The sequence below is a fragment of the Aethalodelphis obliquidens genome, unplaced genomic scaffold (genome assembly GCF_003676395.1).
Source record: "Aethalodelphis obliquidens isolate GAN/ISIS:26980383/991018 unplaced genomic scaffold, ASM367639v1 scaffold22, whole genome shotgun sequence".
In the NCBI taxonomy this organism is placed as follows: Eukaryota; Metazoa; Chordata; class Mammalia; order Artiodactyla; family Delphinidae; genus Aethalodelphis; species Aethalodelphis obliquidens.
In genome coordinates this window covers 17,726,236-17,747,534 of record NW_020837966.1, presented here as the reverse complement: position 1 = coordinate 17,747,534, position 21,299 = coordinate 17,726,236, and the positions used below count along the sequence as shown (strand labels likewise).

The 21,299-nt window shown below is 37.8% G+C and overlaps 1 protein-coding gene across 2 annotated transcripts in view; it reads left to right on the top strand.

The window, feature by feature from the left end:
- Positions 1–21,299, top strand: part of MDFIC2 (MyoD family inhibitor domain containing 2) — a 99,159-nt gene that overhangs the window by 46,314 nt on the left and 31,546 nt on the right. The window contains exon 2 of one of the 2 annotated variants that reach the window (XM_027121480.1): positions 10,039–10,077. The exons of the other annotated variant lie outside the window; for it this stretch is intronic. Within the exon in view, the coding sequence (XP_026977281.1) occupies positions 10,039–10,077 (39 nt within the window). The remainder of the gene's footprint in view (positions 1–10,038; positions 10,078–21,299) is intronic. 2 annotated transcript variants of the gene reach the window in all.

Here is a 21,299-nt window from a genome sequence, read left to right as displayed (position 1 = left end):
TCAGAGATTATGGTTTAGCATTCCCACTGCCTGGGACAGTGCCTGCATGCAGTAGATGTTAGTAAATGTTAGCCTATGTCCTCTAGCACTCTCCTCCCTACCCTTCAAATAGTATAAAGATGGATTAAACTGGCTTGTTTGGACTTTTATTTTGAAGAAGTTAACTGAAAATTCTACTTTATTTGTTAATGTAATGTCTAACCTAATCTAAAAGACGAGTAAGCATCTCTTTATCACAGAAAATAGATGGAAACTTACATTTAAGAAAAAAAAATGTTGATGTTATTTTTGTTCTTGCTGAACTTCCAGTTTCTGTTTTCTTGATGAGCATAATTCCATTTTGCATGCTTGTGACCTTGAATCTTTCTTAAGGCTCTAACTCATTCTACTTCTTGCTTCCCTCACCCTACACTTCTTTCACTTTATACTTCCTTGGCAAGAGCCCATGGCGTGTATATAATAGGAACAAAACCAATGATAATGATGATGGGGATAAAAAGATTTACCTTTTGCTATTAAAGAGTCACAAAATTCTGAGTTTTAAAAGAGACATAATGTCATATATCAAAATTCTGATACAATGGAGTTGCTGCTTGAGTCTGTGGTTCAGAACTTGGTACAGTGCCTAAGATAAAAATTCTATATACTTGAAGTCCCCTAAGAGGAACTTCCCTGGAGGTCCAGTGGTTAAGCCTTCGCTTTCCAATGCAGGGGGTGTGGGTTCCATCCCTGGTCGAGGAGCTAAGATGCCTTGTGGCCAAAAAAACAAAACACATAAAACAGAAGCAATATTGTAACAAATTCAATAAAGACTTTAAAAATGGTCCACATCAAAAAAAAAAATCTTAAAAAAAAGTCCTCTAAGAAAATTCTTCATTCATTCATACAACAGATAATATACTTTACGTAATAAAGAATACGTATGAAGTGCCCAAGAGTATAGTTGAATATCTGAACTTAACTGTTTCTATAATACAACTTTCCTGGTGGCCTTAAAAAATTACTTCACTAAGTCTCCCATCACCATGAAAGTCACCCTCAACCTTCCAGATCTAATCTAGTTCCATCCTTGTAAGAAATATTGCCTATACCCTACTGCTAAGATGGTATGACATTTCACCCTATGCAGGCTAAAGGATATCTCAAAATGGAAATTCAACTATAGAGGAAATATTATCATTATGTCTGAAAAAGGAGGGAAATGACAAAAAATTAGAAGGAGAGAGAAAATCAATTCAATGGTGAGGGAATAAATTCGTTCAAGCAGTGTGGATTAAACTCCTACGATTTGCTTGACTCCATGTTTGGTACCCAGGAAAACACATTTTAAAAAAAATTATCTATCCTTTATGGCAGTTAGGGAGACAGACAGACACCAATTATTATGATAGGACCTAAGCCTTACATTGTTCAAGAATATTCTGTCCAGGACCTATAATTATAAATTTTTGAGCGGAGAGTCATGTCTCAACATAACATTGTGCATTACTATTCTGTGAGGAGGAAAGAGATTTACAGTCTTTAAGATGGTAAGGCTGTTGTAAGGATAAGAAAAAGTTAAAGTTCTACCGGTTTTTCTCTAAAGCCTTCTTTCCCCAATTATAATCTGCTTTCTAAACAGTACACGAAGCCTTGCTTTTATGGTGAAGATAGCCAGATTAAATGCAGGATGCCTAGTTAAATTTAAATTTCAGCTAAATGATGCATAAGTTTTTAGTATTAAGTATGTCCCACATATTGCGTGGGACCTCCTTCTCCTAAAATTTTTGCATCATCTACCAGAAATGCAAATTTCACTGGCCATCCTGTATTTTTATTTGGTATTTTTTAATTTAACATGGTAACCCTATTTATAGGGGTGCCCATCCAATCTTCAGACTCCCCACTTGGAGTGCACTGTATGTGGTCTTAACGAACGCAGTGGATCACACAGTGACTGAGATACAAAGCAGTCTCCTCGGCCTTGTGTTTACCACAACATTGTTTCTCAAGCCTGCAGGCTTGGACAGCTGAGTTCCCAGCTCACTTTCCTAAACTATTTCTGGTTTATCACACAAGTAACAAAACGTGACCTTTATCCTTCTCTTCTCCTGAAGAAAACAGAAATTTTCTAAAGGGGTAAAAATAGCCGAAATTAAAAAAGACTATGAACTATTCCAGAATCTTGAGGCTGTCAATACTTTATGCTTTTAAATAGTTGCCATGGTTCACCCCAGAAGCATCTGCATATTTCTGTGGTTTTCTTCATGGTGTGTAGTGAACTTTGATATCTTTGGGGAATAAAAGAACTCTCTATCTGTCTATCTACACATATATATTTAACAATGCGAGTTATTGTTATATAAATGTAGGCTGTTGTCAATTTCAGTTCCCTGCCATATCAAAAGAACAAAGCAGGCAGGAAGAGCAAGAGGATGATCTAATATGCCTACGCTAATAACAAAGCCAGTGTCCTAAACTGGCAGTGGCAGCCCTCTTCTGCAGAGATTGTTTTTTACACCATCAGTAGACATTTTACAAAATTGGATGGTGACAGGAAGAGTACATTTTAAATTGTCAACCTTCATGATGTCCTTTTGAAGAATAGCAATTACATAACTCAGGGAGCTTTATTTTGCATTTGAAAAAATATGTATCTAAAGGAGTTTGCAGGGTTATGCAAGACTCCACATTCTGAATTCTTTGTAGAAATTAAGGTCCCTTATTTTTTCCTGTAATCTCATGTCAGTTTTTATCCACTTCCTAGTTAAGGTGGGAATCAATATTAAGCAAGCAGTACAGAATTAAAGCTGTTTTTGATTTAAATTAACAAGTTCATTTAAAGAGGCCATCAACCATATGCCATTCCTTAACCATATTTAAAATCCAGTTTGTAAGTTTCCAAGGATCACACACCTTTTTTTCATCTCTATGGCATTAAAAAGTTTGCTTATAATATTCTAATATTTTGTTAAAGTTGTTTCCTCTTAGGCAATGAGAGAGGGAAATATTATGCAAAAGTAATTTTATATCACCCAAAAGTCATTTGGTCTTTTTCTTCTAATTCTCATCTTTTTTTGAAATAATTTTAGAAAAAAAAAAAAACTCTTTAAAAAATGCAGACAATGCCAAGAGAAACGCATTGCAAGTACCCTAAATAGTTAATGTATTTTCTAAATGAATGATTTAAAATAGCTATTAAAGGAGAGGAAATGAGCTTAGGTTTCTAGTAATGACTTCTCCTCTTCAAAATGAAATCTGTAAATCCCTGATTGCAATTCCAAATCCCCAAAGGACCAGCAGTTCTGGGACCAGGGCTCGCTGGCTTTATGTCTAATAGCACCAGATAAGTAGCATGATTTTTATATATGTAATTTGGGAGAATATTCAGAATTTATAGTCCCGGAGACAATTTATGAATGAATTTCCTTTTTAAAGTACATTATTCTAAAAATCAACTTTTCCACCCAAATTGTAAGCAGAGCACACAGAAATGTGAGAGGCATGGATATATACGTAGAGAGACATATGTATATATATTTATATATGCATGCACACACATGCACGAAATGTAAGTACCATTTTATTCATAAGAGCATAATGATTCAGCCTGTGATTGTTAATAAAAATGCATTTCTAACCATCAAATTTGAGTCTATTATTCTAAGTTAATTGCATTTGCCCTAAAGAGACTTACAGCTGGCTGTCAGCCTGTTTGTGTCAGTTTCATTTTATTCATCAGTCAATCTTGTCTCCTCTTCTTTTTCACATCCCATATATTGATCAAATAGATTTGTTAGCATCCCTCCACAGCTTTCACAGCATTTAAAAAAATAAAAAAATAACCTCGATATTATCATCAGATACATCTGATGACTTCATTCGTTCGCATGTTATCTTCAGTGTTATTTCAGTAGCAAATAGATGCCCTTTGGACAAGCCCATAAGATTGCCATTAAATATAACAGATGTAACTCACTCAAAGCAGCATTGAGAAAAAGTTAAACGGGAGAAAAAAGTGAACAACGGCAGTGGTCGGCGGCATCTCCGCTTTTCAGTTGGAATAGAGGATACTCATTGCGGTAAACATTAGTTCTTTACTGGAGTGTATTATGGAGTAAAAAGCATCTTGTTAAAATTCATCCTCAGAAGAGAATGTACTATTAGGTGGTGAAGTGGATTAAAGAAATAAATGGGCACCATGTTCCCACTGGAGCCAAAGAAAACCAGTGGGGGAAACAGAAGAGCAGGGAGGTTAGGGTAGAAAAGTAGTTAAGGTGAAAATCTGCAAAGAATTAGAATCTTCCTTGTGTGAGTCAAGTTGCTTAGAGAGGAGATAAAAGGCATCACAGGGTGAGGAGATAATTAGCAGATCAGAAGCAAAGCAGTTTAAAAGGTGACCCTTACCTCCTCTGTTACTCAGTCTAAGAAACTATAGACAATTATTACAGTATTTTCTCCAGGGATGTGTGATACAGTTTCTCCACATATCCTCCAAGACACAAAGCTCTCTCAGCATTGTCACTGCGTTGCCTGAGTTCAGTGCTTTTTATGGAAATTCCTTTACATCACGCCAGCCTTGTCTTTCAACCTTGCTTCAGATCAGTGATTCTCAAATGGGGTGATTTCACGCCCCCCAGGGGACATCAGAAATACCTGCAGGCATTGGGGGAAGGTGTTACTATCACCTGGTGAGTAGAGGCCAGCTATGCTGCTACACACCCCACTGTGCACAAGACACCCTCCACGACAGAGAGCTACCCACCCCAAATGACAATAGTGCCGAAGTTAAGAAACCCGGCTTTAGATGGCTGACTGAAATACACGTAAAGCTAAAAAACAAAAACTACATCACAGTACAGCAGCAGTGCAGTGAGCAGGATTTTAGCAACTCTGAGAGGCAGAGAGCAGTCCAGCGACTACACACAGGATTTCACACTCGCCTATTAAATAATACAATTCATTTACCTAGACCCCAGGAACAGTGGAGCAAAATACAACCCCAATTTTGAGGAGAACAAAGAAAAGTGAAAATCATGGCTTGAGAGAAGACATTTCAAAGACCTCCAAGACAAACCAACTGAAAAATCTCCAATCAAAAGACTCCGCAAGAAAGTTGTATCACAGCCCCTAATCCTCAACAGACCTTAACAAGATGTTCATGAGCCAAAGACTCATGTCTGCAGAAGACAAAAGACATAGGAAACAATACAGTCTAGAGAAGGATTATTGTTAAGAGGCAGGAGAAAGATAAAACGGATTCCTCCACCTTACAATTAGAACGCCTAAAAAGAATAACCAGAAATATGCTCAAAACCACGTTACAGTAACTGTTACATCTTTCTGCTCTTGGGAAATTAATATTTAGGTTAGACCTGGGGCAATATTTTTAAAACCTTTTTTTGATGAGTGCTTTTACCCCACCTGACTAGACACCCCTGCCTGGCACAGATGGCCAAGACATTTGCTTTTTTAAATACTCCATATTTCCACAGCCACCCACCAGACAAAAATTAGATTACCAATGCTTGTGTAAACTTTCCAAGCTCTGACACAATAAGATTCCAGGAAATGTACATGCACAGCTAAAAGCAGCATTATACATAATGCACTGTAATTCCAACAGACAAGTTGCTATCTTCGATAGATATACACACTTTCCATGCCAAACACATGAACGTCAATACATTTTTCTCAAGTTAAAATGGAAACCATTTAACAGATATAATGGGCACAATGAATTTCATTTTGCATTACTAATGCAGCAGAGGAGAAGGGAAGCTTTGGCAAGGATTGCAGTAAGACCAAGAAAAACAGGAAACAACTTAGAAGCTATCATGGCTGTGCAAGCTATTGCCCTAAAGCATGGTCATGAACCCAATGGCCACTGAGACTTCATATTCTCAAAACTCTAATTCCACATAAACAAATTTTTGACTCATGGGAAAAAAGTAAAAAATGGACAAAAGAGTGGTTGCATTTTTCGCAAAAAGGTCAAGAGAACGTCACCATCATTTTTTCCCACAGTTCCTGAAGAGATATTATCATGACCAACTTGATTTTAGGGGAGATAAATTGGAGGCAAATGAATTAGATGATGTGTCATGTGAAAGGGAATTACGAAGATAACCCAGGAGCCCAAATCCCCAGCCTCTGCTTTTACCACCGGAAATACATATCCCCCAAGACTCCTTCTCATCACTGTTAAAAAAAAAAAAAAAAAAAAAATCAAAAAATCAAAAACAGCAATTACTTCACTGGCCCTTACCTTTATCTTAAAAAGTCTTTCTGGCACCTAAAATAGTTTACCTCAATCATTGCACACCAAAGAATTTTTTGGTGCTTTCTACTAGATTTAGATAGTAAACTCTGAAGCCCTAGATAAACGTTATTATGCAATTTAGAATAAAGGTTTTGAGCACAGGCTTATTGCAATCAGGCACACCTCACTTCCAAGCTGATCTCGCCTACTTAGTGAGATGGGCAAACTGAGTGACTCTGAGCAAATTCCGTTATCAGAGTTTCACTTTCTCCATCCATAAAATGGGTGTATAATAGTCCTTATATTAATGGTTTTGGGGAAGGATTAAATGGGGCCATGTGTGTAAAACATTAGGTAAATTAATAGTAGTAAAGTCTAGCAGCAGCAGGAACCCTTCCTGGGTTCAAATCTCTGCTTCCACAGCTTCCTGGCTCTGTGAACTTGGATAAAATCTCAGTTTCCTCACCTCTAAAATGAGGATAGTAATGATAATAACTTACAGGATTGTTACGAGAATGAAAGTGACATAATAATAATAATGGCTTGACAATTCCTAACCTAAATTAAAGCACATTACATTTTAACCATAATCATTCTTTCCATCATATTTACAAAGGAGATTTAACATCTTTAGTATTAGGCTCCAAAATAAATGATGAAAGTATCTCAAAATGTAAATGCATATATAGAGATAAACTTGGAAAGAAACCAACTGGAGGAACAACATAAGACTTTCTTCATTATGTTTATCATGAGTTCCAGCAAGGATCTGTCTTTCTTTGATCTTATTTTTGCCCTTAGAAAAATAAAAACACATCTCAACACAGTGAACTTTTCAAAGTGGAAATATGACAATATTCAGAAAGCTCAGACCTAGCAATTCTTCAAAAATGCTCCCACTTCCAGCAACTGATGACTTTTTTGGCTAATGTGCCATATATGGTACCTCATCTAATTACAGAAGTCAGTATCACCACAGTCAGTCCCATGGCTAAAAATGATGTGACAGCAAATTGGTTATAAGATGTAAAAAATGGTGGACACAAAAATGAAGAATATCTTTGACTGTGAAAGGTCAAGATGAGTTAGTAAGCTATTAACTTGGCTCATTTTTCAAATGATGAGTCAATTTTTATGAGAAACATTCAGTGTTTTCAAACTGCTTATCAAGTTCCTAATTCTGTCATCTTAAAGGCCTATATTACTCAAAATTTTAGAACACCACTTAACATCTTAGTTGTCACAGTGATGTGACCTGGAATATGAAAATAACTCAAACTTTTAGCTTGTTTTTGTCTTCCCATGCAGAATAAACTTTTCAAAATGAGGGGCTTCTAAGGTGTACCATGTTTAGCCAGATAAAAAATAAACCAGATTGGTATGATAGTCAGCAGTAGAAAGAGAAACAAATTAAGTACTTATAATTAAAGATTGAGGAATGAAAGAATTCACACTTTCTTAGAGCTATTATTTCAGACAGTCTGGTGTCAGAATTAAAAGCCAACCAGTGCATCTGTTTACATTGCCAAGGATTTTCACAGTAAGAAGGGCTAGGAAACACATATTTTTTAATTAGGGTCCAAATCCCAAAGAACACCTAAAAAATAGGATGCCAAAAATAAATGTTCTCGTGATTTGTATTGTCCAATGTCTAAACAAAGACAAAAAATTATGTTTCTTACTTCTCCTTTATAAACACAAGTGAAAGGAAAAAAAAAAGAGAGAGAGAGAGAGAGAAAAGAAAAGAAAAGTAGTTCTGTTGCTTTGGCCACAGACTCCTTTTTTTGTTATCCTGCTTGTTTCTGGCTCAGCTACTGCTTTTCTTTCCCAGGATGAAATAATATAGGAAAAGCCGATTAAGGAAAACTTCACTCACACAGAAGGTTCACCAAGATGGCTCAGTTACCAAGCCTTAAAAGCTGAATTACAATGGCCACCTAAAATGACCATTCTATACTTTAAAGTACATCTCCATTTGAAAAATTTCAGTTAACTCTTTGCTTATCTTGAGCTTTGAATTAAAGGAAAGTCCTCTTTAAAATCCACAGTGATGGATCGAACGTTGTAGTACTCAAATCTACCATTAGCTTATTTTCACTTCTCACCAGCAAAATTAGAGGTATTTTCTGCAATTTCAAAGATCACTCCTTTGGTCAGTTGAAAAAAATATATAAAAAGTAGTATTCTGTACACAAATAGACTTCCTTCCCTCATTTATTTATTCAACAGATATTTATTGATCCTCTATTATTTGCCATACGCTGGGCTCATTGCTGGGAAATACTGAACTAAACAAGACATCACTGCATATAGCATATAATCATAACGCAAGGTGTTACCATCTCTCCTATTGGAAGTATAGGGTTCTGGGAAGCGCTTACCAGTACAAGTGGACTAGGATAGACTTGAGAGATGATCAGCCCTCATATCTTTTATTTGACAGAGGAGGAAACTAAGATCTAAAAAGACTGAGTTGCATAATCCCAGAGCTCTTTACTGGAAAAAAATCACAGGACTAGAATTCATGTCTCCAAATTCAAATCTCAAACTCCCTATACAGCAATATACTCCTCCCCAGAACATAATTTTCCCGAAAACAATAATGCCAAGCCATGAATGTCAAAGCAGTTGACTTGTTGGAAATATGCTTTGAGATCAAAGGGTCAACATTCTTCCTAATTGTACGGCATTCCCGATGGTGGAGAGGGAGGGCTCAGAGGTCAGACCCAACTGGATCCTAACCTTAAATCGACCATGCCTAACTAACTAGTGACCTTGGAGAAGAATGAAACTCTGAAAATCATCTGGATTTTAAAAAAATCTTCCAAGTCAGGATCACACTATCTACATGAAAGGGGTAAATTTCATGAAAGAAATTGAGTAGAAACTCAATACACATAAATTTTTGTCCCCTCTTCTCACACATATAAATTGAACAGAACTGATTGAAAGATCAGGTTAGCAGAAACCACACCTCAGTTTATTTCTTACCAGTTATTTTAGCATAAGATCCAGCCTCCAATTTCAATCCATTTTCGTAGGTCATTTTTGGCATACCTCCACATAATTTAACATTTCTACTCTGTGAACGTTTTGGGAGTTAGAAAGCAGAGATTAAACAATTGAATTTAGAGAATTTCATCAGCATACATCCTCTAAAGAGAGATGGGAAGGAAACAACAGTCAGAAGAAATATTCAAAATGAATAAAGCCTCCTATATAATGTCGTGGGCCTCTTTCCATTATAGAACACAGAAAGCCAACTAGCATAGGTAAAGGGAATTTGTAGACTCATGTATCTAGGATGTCCAGGAGTAGATGAGCTTCAGATGTAAGTGAATCCAGGGACCCAAATGATGAATTCGGTACCTTGCCTTTACTTTTTCTTGGCTGTTTGGCTCCCTGTTTTGGCTTTATTCTCAGGCTTTTTACACAAGGCAGGAAAGATGGCTTCTGTCAGTCACAAGCCTACATTATCTTTCTACCCCACAAAGGAGGAGAGAACCCTCACTTCCAGCAGGCTAATCTCAAGTCTCAGGGAGCAACCTGATTGGTACTGCCTGGTTCTTAGAGCCATCCCACCACAAACCTCTATGGCTGGGAAACAGAGGACATGGGTTACCATGTCTCTGTACATGGAACACTGATGGACAAGACCATTCCACTCAAGCTACACGGAATAGGTCCTCCGTTGGAAAGTGGGTTTCTCTTTCCTGAAAAAGGGAGTAAAGGGAGCCTGGAAAGGCAAAAAAATGGATATCCACTCAAATAATTATTTTTAATTTCCCTTCTTTTAGGACCATCCAGCTCAATTCAAAATCCTCTGGAAGACCCTGGTAGGTTCATTTTATTTCTTTGTAATAGCTTCCTATACTGGCTAATGGGTACTTTTGGTGCAATATGATAAGGGAAGGACTCCATCTTTGTCTACATCCAACAGTATAGTGGCCACAGCACTGGCACACACATCATCACACATCTGCATTATTCAAGGCATACTGCAATCAGTTTTCACCTTGAAGGTGCTTATACCCTATCTCTACATACATGTTAGGTCACAAAAGTTTAAAAATCATGTATTCATTTATACAATACATGGATTCAGAGTCTATGTTTAGGACCCTATGCTCAGCTTTGAGGGATGACAAAAACCTCAGTCTCTGTCCTCGAAGGACCAAGGAATCTCTCAAAGATATCACTTGAAGCTGGAATTTTCAAAGAGGACTCCATGTATAATTAACATCTGAGCTGGGTTTGGGGGCATAAGTAGAAGTTTCACTGTTAGGCATGTACAAAGAGGCCAAGACAGAAAAGTTGAAATGTGCTTTCTCGCTTAGTGAAAAGATGACACAGAAGAATGGGGAATAAATAGCGAGGTAGCTTTTAAGCATTCAGCAATGAAAGTCTGCCTAAATACGTCGTGGTTCTCCGGTAGGAGGCAATACTGTGCCCCAGTTCTTCAGGAAGAGGCAGGGCTAAATGAGCAAGACACATTAATGAGGGGAAAAAAAACCCAGTGTCACACTGACAAATACAGTACGGCCCCTTTACATTAAGTAAAACTCAGACATGCATATGTTCGTTAATGTAGATAAAAGGTCTAGAAATGAGTTACCCCAAACTGAAGATAGGAACAGCCTCCATAAAGAGTAGTCAGAATGAAGCAAGCAGCAGGAGTGAGGTGGGAATTTTCCTTTGCTTTTACACTTCCGTATCACTTAAGCTCTTTTTTTTTCCACAATAAAATTTTATCTACATGTTGCTTGCCTAATAAATAAATATTGTTTACATAGAAGGAAGTTTTTGATCAAAACAAGGACCAAAATAACACTGGCAGGATAAGGAGTGTGAACTTTTAAAAATTAATGTTCTTGTTATTTTTGGTTGTCAGTGGGGTAGAGAGCCAATACCCTGAGCGAGACGTTAGGAAGAATAACATTTTGCAGGTGGGATTATCTTCAAGCCAATAAACAAATGGGCAGGTAGAACTCTTTGGAGGTCGTTACATAGATAAATACATATATTTTGTAGGTGTATATGTATATATAAATTAAACAAATATACAGCCTAAATAAATATATTTTATATAGGAGGTTATTCCAAATACATATAAAATAATGAATATATATAAATGAATGATAAGAGTTAGGGAGAGAGAAGAAAGACAAGTTCTTTTCTGAGTATGAGGGATTTTAAGATATCAAAGAAATGCCTTTAGGGATGTTTGCTTGCAAAGTGTCTTAAAGACAACACATCTGGATATGGAGATCACAAGCAGAGTCGGATTTCAGGTGAGATGTGGCAGTCATCTACATGAAGACGAGAAGTGAAGTAATGAATGAGGTCAAAAGGTCATCAGGGAATAAATGAGGTCAGCAAGGGAAAGACTGAAGAGAGCCTAAGGCAAAGCTTTGAGAAGGATCATCCATTAAGAGAAGAGAAGCAATGCACTGGCTCATTCATTCACAACTAATTTTTTTCAAGGACCCTGAACCAAACACTGTAGGTTTTGAGGACAGAATAGAGCGGTGGAAAAAATGGCATGGTGACTGCCCAGAGGGACTTACAACCACTGGAATGAGAACACCCACTAACAGTAACTGAACGCTTCGTGACTTTGCAATGTCACTGAAGTATCACATCAACCTTAAAACAATGTTATTACCATCTCCTCTCTATGGATGAAGCCATGAGGCTTAGTGAGGTGGGCAATGTGTCCCAAGTCATACAGCTATGAAGTGGCAGGGACTTGATTTGAACGCCAAGTTTATCTACCACCACAACTCATAAGCCTGTGTAACGCTGCAAAGTGGCCAACCAATGGGTCATAGAAGAAACATGAGAACAGAAAAAGAAAAAAAAACAACAGCATTCTGTGCTAAAGAAGAGAGGGACAGAGTCGTGGGCCTGCTAAGCCATGTTATCAAGGAGGAGGGAAACTGATGCAAGATCACTGATTTGATGGTTAGAAAGTCATATATTCATTCATTTATTCACTCAACCAATATGTATTAAGCAGGAGCATGTATTACCGCATGGGCTTTGAAAGATCAGTTTTACTTCTGTGGGGATGGAAGTCAATTGTGAAGGATTAAGGAATGAGTAGATGGTAAAATCGCTTGCGTTAAGGACTCCTCTGAGGAATTGGGTGATGGAAAAATTAGCTTAAGAAGGATTTTCAGGCTATGGTGTACCTAAGCAAGCACGCAGAGGCAGGATGGAGTCAGTAGAGAGAGTGAAAATGCAGGGAAAGAGGATGATGGCGAATACAGATGCTTCCTATGGATGGAGAAAGAGAAGGAGATGCAGACTCCTGAGGCAGAAGGTTATCTTTAAAAGGAGAAGGGTCCCTTTTCCTCTGGTAGGGGATAAAGAAAATATAAAGGAACTGAGAAATGCTGCTGCAAAATGCAATCATAGGAAACTGTACCAATAAGACTTTATGTGCACACTTCTAGACATTGGTTCTCGACCCTGGCTACACGCTAGAATCATCTTGGCAGTTGTTACAAACTGTGATGCTTCGACTGAACTCCAGTCAAATTAAATCAGAAAAATGTGAGGTTTCTTCAGGCTGAGGATATCCAAGGCTGTAAAGAGGACTTGGCGAGGTGTGACTAGGGGGGAGGTTACATGTGATAACAACTTGAGTAAAATCTGAAAAACTAGGATCCAATAAAGAAATGAATTTGCCTCAAATAAAGGAAGGAAGGAAGGAAGAAGTGGGCAAGAAAATAGAAACATTAGTATGTGGGGAGATGACAAAGGATCCTTATAAATTTCCAAATTGCTGCAAAGTAGATACACGTGCGTCCCATTACTTACGACCATAAACTGTACTAAGCACGGGTCTTAACAGTACTACTCTCTTTTGCATTCCCAATCAATCTGCATCGGAGTCCCTGGCATACAGTGGATACTAATAAACATTAGTTGAATGAATAACTTAATAAAAAAACAAATGTATAACTCAGGTGGCAGCCCAGCCCTCTCTTCAAGTATCTAGAATCCTTGAGAACGGTGGAATCGTCTCATACGCAATCCCAAGTCACTCACTGCAAATACTTCTCACATCTCAGATCTACATGGGGCCTCAGCTGGTTTCAGGGGATATGATTTCAACCTCTTTATTCTTAATGCCATCAACAATAGGTTATGTGGGTAATCGATTTTTACTAAAGTTTTACAAAAGTGAGAAAACAATGGGGAGGAGGGCTTTATCAGCAAAACAGCAGCCAGCAAGCAATTTAAAATTAGGTATTAGACAGCCATAGTGTTAACTATGTCACTTGGCCTTTCTCATTGGCCCTTATTCCATGCTGAGCCCTCGCCTCCTGCCATCTTGCTGCACTCTTATTTCTGTCAAGCTTCACCAGTACCACCCAAACCACAAATTTCACCTTTTCTTATGCAGAGCAGTTTCACTATGACTATCTCCTACACGGAGGCTTGGGGGGATCTCACTTTTAGTACCTAAACTTTCCCAGAAGTGCTTTTGCCAAACCAAAGGTTAGATATTAACCCCAACCTTTTTAGGGCCCCAAACTTTCATAGCCAATTATGATTTTAAATGGCCTTTTCCTTCCTTCCATACAAAAGAATGAATCATCCTGGGAAGACAAATGGAAAATCCCCAACCCAATAATAAATGAGGCCCCGTGAGGGAATAAACATTCGTCATTGGAAGTCCACGGAATACGTATACACATTACTGTTGAGAATAATCCTTACCTTCCTTATTGGGGCGTCTCAAAATTAGTGTCTTTGTCTGTGAATGTCATCATCGTATCCAGTCACATGAGCAGTGATGTGAATACAGCGGGCACTCAACACAGACGCACTAATCATGAGGATAAAGGGTAAAGATGAGACACTCTCTGAGATTTTATACCTTATAATAATAGTGGTAATAATAGCTGCTTTGTATGTCCAAAGCCGTTTAAAAGCATTAACATTTCACATGGCCACACATCCTCAGAAAGGAGATCAATATTTATTCTTCCAAGTGTGTCAAGTATACAGTTGCGGAACCTCGAGGTGAAAGTTTCACCCTGCCAGTGTCAGCCTCAGACCTTGGAAATCACATCCCCAGTTCAATGTGTCAGAATAATAAAGTGACCCCGGCTGGCTGAATGTATTCATTAATGGCTGGGGGTGGGGGGCGGGAAGCAGGCGGAAGGAGCAGACAATAAGGCTTTGGGAACTCACAGCGCTAAATAGCCGGCAAGGAAACACTATTATTTGGTGTTGCATCAGTTCTGGAAGGGAAAAAGATACACACACACACACACACACACACACACACAGACAGACATCACACACCACAGCAGTCCTGTTTAGTCCTTTCCAATGAGAATTTATTTTTGTAACTCCTGGTCCAAGTAATTTTATTGCCACTGATTGGAAGGGGAGGGGGATGGTACTAAGAACTTCCTTCTGGCGTCTCTCTCTCTCTCTCTCTCTCTCCCTGCTTAGTGTGTGTTTTGCTGATTAAGCAAATCGACCTTAATTAGGAACTAAGTAGAAAAGAACTCTGCAAGGTTTCCTTAAGCAGCGTCAAAACGACCACAGCCCATTCTCAGAGCCCATTAAGAGGTAATCAACCGACGCAACTAACAAGTCACTCAGACCAGACTTTTGGAATTTGGCTCTTTTGTTCTGTCAGTTTGAAGAGCGCTGGGCAAGTGATGCAATTTAGAAGGGAGCTCTTTCAGAGCTTTCACTCAGGAAGGCATCGGGAGCTCTGGGGGTAGAGCTTACTTAGCTCAGAAAAAGGGAAAGAATGCAAGTTTGCATTGACAGCTTGATCCCAGAGAGAGGCTGTGGGGCTGCTTGTCTGGCGGGTCCTCTGGGTGTGCATGAGGCACGGGTAGGAGCCCTCGTCTTAAGTGAACGTGCGCCTCCAATATTAAAAGAACAATTACCTTCCTGTGCACTGCTCGCTGTTTGCTACTGCTGTTTCCTTCAATAAAACCTCTTTTCACTTGCCAATGGGAACCTGTCAGGCAATAGTATTTTTCAGGCGTGATACACTTACTAAAATGCCCTTGTGAGCTTTTAATACATTTACAGTTGATAACAATAGGGCTGTTTTGTCAGGAAAGGTAAAAGAAAAGTATTTGTTACAAATGCAGAGCAATGGCAAGACAGGATTGGACCAGTGTTGCTGTGCGTGGTGGCTGCTGGTCCCTCCTAAGTGTCAATCCAGCTGCCGGAGAGCAGGGAAAAGGAGCAAAATGTGATCAGGGTGTGGTCTTTTTATTCAAATTGAAATTCACCTTTTTTTTCCTAACATAAATACATTTTATAGACAATATATTGTTTCATGGAGTAGAACATATTCTTCTTTGGTGATTACTTATTGATTTTCTTTTGTCTATAACAATTTAAAGTACTTTATTGCTTACATTTAAATAAATGCTAAATCAATTGTAAGTTATACAACTATATAGTAGATATATGTATAGAGACATTATCCAGAATACATGCCCTGGTCAGAATGGAGACTTGTAGAAATACTCACTTTAGATGACTCTTATAAGAGCAGAAATGTGAAGAAATAAAAAGATCTTACATTTCATCCTCAATGCTCAATTCTTTTTAACATCTTTATTAGAGTATAATTGCTTTACAATGGTGTGCTAGTTTCTGCTTTAGAACAAAGTGAATCAGCTATACATACACACATATCCCCATATCTCCTCCCTCTTGTGTCTCCCTCTCACCGTCCCTATCCCACCCCTCTAGGTGGTCACAAAGCACGGAGCTGATCTCCCTGTGCTATGCAGCTGCTTCCCACTAGCTATCTACCTTACGTTTGGTAGTGTATATATATGTCCATGCCACTCTCTCACTTCGTCCCAGCTTACCCTTCCCCCTCTCCGTGTCCTCAAGTCCATTCTCTACATCTGTGTCTTTACTCCTGTCCTGCCCCTAGGTTCTTCAGGCCCTTTTTTTTTTTTTTTAGATTCCATATATATGTGTTGGCATACAGTATTTGTCTCTCTCTTTCTGACTTACTTCACTCTGTATGACAGACTCTAGGTCCATCCACCTCACTACAAATAACTCAATTTCATTTCTTTTTATGGCTGAGTAATATTTCATTGTATATATGTGTCACATCTCCTTTATCCATTCATCTGTTGATGGACACTTAGGTTACTTCCATGTCCTGGCTATTGTGAATAGAGCTGCAGTGAACACTGTGGTACATGACTCTTTTTGAATTATGGTTTTCTCTGGATATATGCCCAGTAGTGGGATTGCTGGGTCATATGGTAGTTCTATTTTTAGTTTTTTAAGGAACCTCCATACTGTTCTCCATAGTGAAGTTCCCCTTTCTAATAAAGACCTCTGTTTGTTCAGATCCTCTGGGATGGTAACACAAGCCAGGTAGGTGGTGGGCGTGCAGCGTCCTTATATTTGAATATACATTTGGCCCTTGGATTCACCGTGGAGCACTGTCTTTAAAACTCAAGCAAGATGAATTGTTCCATAGATAAACCTCCACTTAAAAGAGATTTTCACCCAAAAACTAGAATCCTCGAGTTATAAACTATAGTTTGCTGTGATCACAGCTCAGGTTTGTTTCGTTAAATGAAACCAGATATTAAATAATAAATAATCAATAGAGAATGTCTATCAGCCAATTTCTAGAGAGATTTCTGTTGTCATTCAAACATCCATTTGGCTAGAGTTTAAAATATATATATATGAGTCATCTATTATTTGCATAACGGTAACAAGTTGACAGAGATTTTGAGAACCAAATAATAGTTCTAGTGGTCAAAAATAAAGATTTTGATACTAGCCCACAAATAAATATATTTTTATGAAGGGACATACTGGTGAGGAGAATTTCTGTTGTCATCCTAAGGGTGAAATGGATCTTCTGCATTATTCTGCAGGATAAAGGGAACTGGGTGTCATTAAACTATGTTCCCCTTCAGGAAAGAAATAATAGGTGATATTAGTTGCTCAACATGTATTACGGTATCTACCAACGGGAGACAATATACAGTTAAGAGGACAGCTCCCATATCTGACAGTATGGATTCAAATCCTGGCCACGATACTGTTAATTCTATGATCTTAAGTAAAATGTCTCCAACTCTCAGTTTCTTAACCATTACTGTGTGAGGGCAGTAATAGTACCTACTATTATACAACTACATAGTACTACTGCTACAGTATCTACTAAGTACATTTCTTATAGTTCAAAATTAAGTAATAAATATATTGTATTTTGTATCAATCCTGTAACCCTATAAATAGTAAATCGTTATTATTCTATAATAATTACTGAAACATATTTATTGATTACTTATGAGTTGTATTCCAAATTAACACGTTATTAACCAGATTGATTAACAGCAGCTGCTGTAAACAATCCCCAAGTCTCCACGGCCTAACTTAATAAACGTTCACTCGTGGCCACCCGAAGTTCAATGCAGAGAAACACTTCTCAGTTGTCTCCTACCACATGGTGACTCAGAGATCCAAGCATTTTTTCTCTTGTGGCTCTGCCATCCCTAGAAGCCCCCTCAGAGTTTTCTACTGTATTCTTTGCTTATCTCTGTCCGAGAAGTAAAGAACAAAACGTGGAGAATCACAGGGCGTATTTTAGGGGATAAACTGGAAGTGAGGCACATTACTTCTGGACGCATTCCTTTGCACAGAACTATGTACATGATCCCACCTAGATGCAAGGAGGCCAAAGAATGTACGTTTACTGTGTATCCAGGAAGAAGAAGATTTGGCTCAGTAGACAGCCAGTCTCTGTCACCAACATAAATCTTTATTAGCTAAAGTCAGTATAATTGAGAGTAGTTTCCTTAGCCATATTTGAAGCACTGCGCATGCCAATTTATGCAAAGTAGGAGCTTTCTGAATATATAATGTCCTTCTTAGACGCACTGGCGCTGTTGACCACTAAATTCTTTTATACACTCACCTTCCTTGGCTGCCTCTGGGTTTTTCTTCTACCCTCTGACTATTCCTCCTCACTCTTCCTTGCTGATTCCCTGTCTAACATATGTACCAGAATGCTGATAACTGAACTCTTTTTTCATAAAAAGTTTTCCTTTTTTTTTCTTCTTTTTCTTTTTTTAACAAAAGAAAATGTGTATTCTTCCTACTCTTCCTCAGATTCCGCTCTTGACTCACCTTCTCTGGGAAGACCTCTTCTATGATGGAGACTGAGCTGGGTGCCCCTCACCAGCAGCCCTGTAACCCCTGTCAGAGCATTTGTTACATGGAATTCTCAGTGTCTCCTCAGCGGAGTCTGCTCCTTGGAAGTGATTTGAAAACTGACTTATGTCTTTTATCTGAGTTTCTCCTCCCCTAGTATAATAGTATCTACCACATCGCAGACGATACCATTCACTGAATGAATTAAGGAATTTCGAGGTAAATCCATCTGTACATCTTAGTCAATAAAGAAAACCAAAATACAAATGGAACTTCACTGCTATCAAAGAAAAAATGAGTCATGAAAAAAATAAACGGGAGGAATATATTTACCTTTATAAAAGTATAAAAATCTTTTGTTTTCAATTTTCAACATTTAACACTATACCTTTTAAAAAGCAAACAATCTTGAATGCTGCACCAGTTTCCAGTAAACTGACTTAGGAAATATTTTTCTTTCCTTCATGTATTCATATACTATCACTTGAAGAGAAAAGACAACTTAGAACAAGACTATCAAAGAGCCTTCTCCCAAAGCTTGCAAGCTATGTTAAAAAAAAAAAAAAAAAAAAGGCCATCTCTGAATCTCTATTAGTGAAACTTTTCTTTTGGCAGCCTAATATAATTATAAGACAAATAGTTCCTTCTAAGATACAAGAAAAATACTTATGCTAAAGGTGGGTGACTTTTCAAGTTAAACTTTGATTACAAGATTTTTTATCAAGGTTTTTCCATTCATTCACTGTGAAAATATATAGTGTTACATTTTCTTCAGTATTTTTGCATTATTGTCTATTTTACATCTTATTATAAATATTCACCTCTAAAAAATGTCTTTCTTTATAACAAAACTTCTTAAACTTAAGGGTAGTAAAGACTACTGTTAGCACCTTATTCAGTTCCAAATATTAAAATATTGCACACTAAATCCTAATAATTGTGGTGACCTATTCAAACTGATATCATTAAAGTTTCTCCTTTGCATTTAATGTATACTGCATATTCTATTACCATTATAATACCACTATATTATCAATATTACTTATTATATTATACATACTAAGAATGTTATTTCTTGCCTATTAAGTCTACTTTATCACAGGCAGGGCACCATGATAATTAAAAGCTCATCTTCTTTTCTGGAACCAGACTTCCTGAGTAGAAGTCCCAGCGCTGCCATTCACTATCTGCAATTACAATTCATAACTTATATTACCTATCTGTGCCTCAGCCTCCTCATATATAAAATGTGGATAGTGATGGTCCTCAGCCCATAGGGTTGGTGAGGATCATATAAGCTTACACATGGAAAGTCTCAGAGCATCTTCTGGCACAGCTAAAGCCTCTAGAAATATTTGGCTATTATTACTTACTGAGAGAGTACTATATGTTCCATTTTTCTAAATTTCTTATTTCTGTTTTCCCCCATTCATCGTACTTTAATCTGTCTTCTAGCTTCACCCACCTATTGAAATTCCTCTAGCAAATTGTCACCGAATTACCAAACTCAGCAGTTTGTTTTCCATCCTGAAGTATCCTCGCCTTCTTTACAACATTTGCCCTTTTAATCACACATTTTTCGGAAATGTTCTCATCTCTTGGGCAAGAAGAGGCACAGAAAAATTCAGAGAGACTGATATTATAGTTTTGGCCCCAGAAAAAAATAGTGTAAGGAAAAGGTTGTAATTGGTTTACAGGTAATGTGATGGAAAGTAGTCAAATAAGAATAGCTAGAATCCTGGACTCCAGTTTACTTTCTCTATAGTTCATCCTCCATATTGGACTTTCTAAGACAAATATATGATCTTGTTTTATTTCTGCTTAAAACATTTCTTTCAGGCTCTTAAACAAGTTAAGGGAACTTGGATATAGTTTGCGTGTTGGGGGGGGCGAGGGGTCAGTAGTCTGTATTATATGTTTGCGTATGGTGCATTTTTCCAAGGAAAGAGTTCATATACTTCCTTGGGGTCCATTCCCCCTAAATCAAGAACCACTGCCCCAATGGAAAGTCTAAAATCCACAGACATACATAAAAAACTCCACCTTAACTCTCACAGTCCTTCTTCTCTCTTTTCCCTTTTCCCCCCATGCTCTACTAAGTACTGTTGTTCACACTTCCACGTTTTACAAACTTTTTCTTCTTTCTTGAATATCAGTGGCCACCTGGCAGCTGAATACTAATTTTTTGAGATCCAGTGAAAACGTCATCTCTTTTTAGACTTCTATCTGCTACAATACACCAAGCATTATTAGAAATTCCTGAATTTCACACCCAGAGAACTATGTACCACCGAACCTTATTATCCGTTTATCATATGCTATTGAAGTCATCTGAGTGCCTATCACCACACTGAAGGGTAAACTCAGAAGACAGGGAGCAGGTCTTATTTACCTTTGTGTATCTACCAGCAGTGAGCATACTGCTAAGTACTACGTAAAGAATCCATAAATGTTTCACAGATGAGTGAGTGAATTACTGATTGTTGTCTTGCTTCAAATTCATCTGTTAGGTGGATATTGCGTGACATTTTCTGAGGGATCTTTTTTTTTAACCCGTGTGGTTAATCCACATAAATACCATACTTCTGAATTCAGGAATAAGGTGCTATGTTTCACACTCCTTAAATTGTTTTAAATCGTGTTAAGTATCGTATCAAAAAAAAAAAAAAAAAAAAAAACCTTGATAGTTGGTGATGAAACAAAGATTTGATAGCATGATTTTTAAGTCCTAGGAGGCCAACACTCTTTCCACTAGTAACTTTTGTCTAAAAGGGACAGTTTGAAGTTATTTCGATAAAAGCACCACCATACATCTTGAACTGAACACAGCAGTGCTGCAGTAAAAGCCACATACATAGCTGCAAAG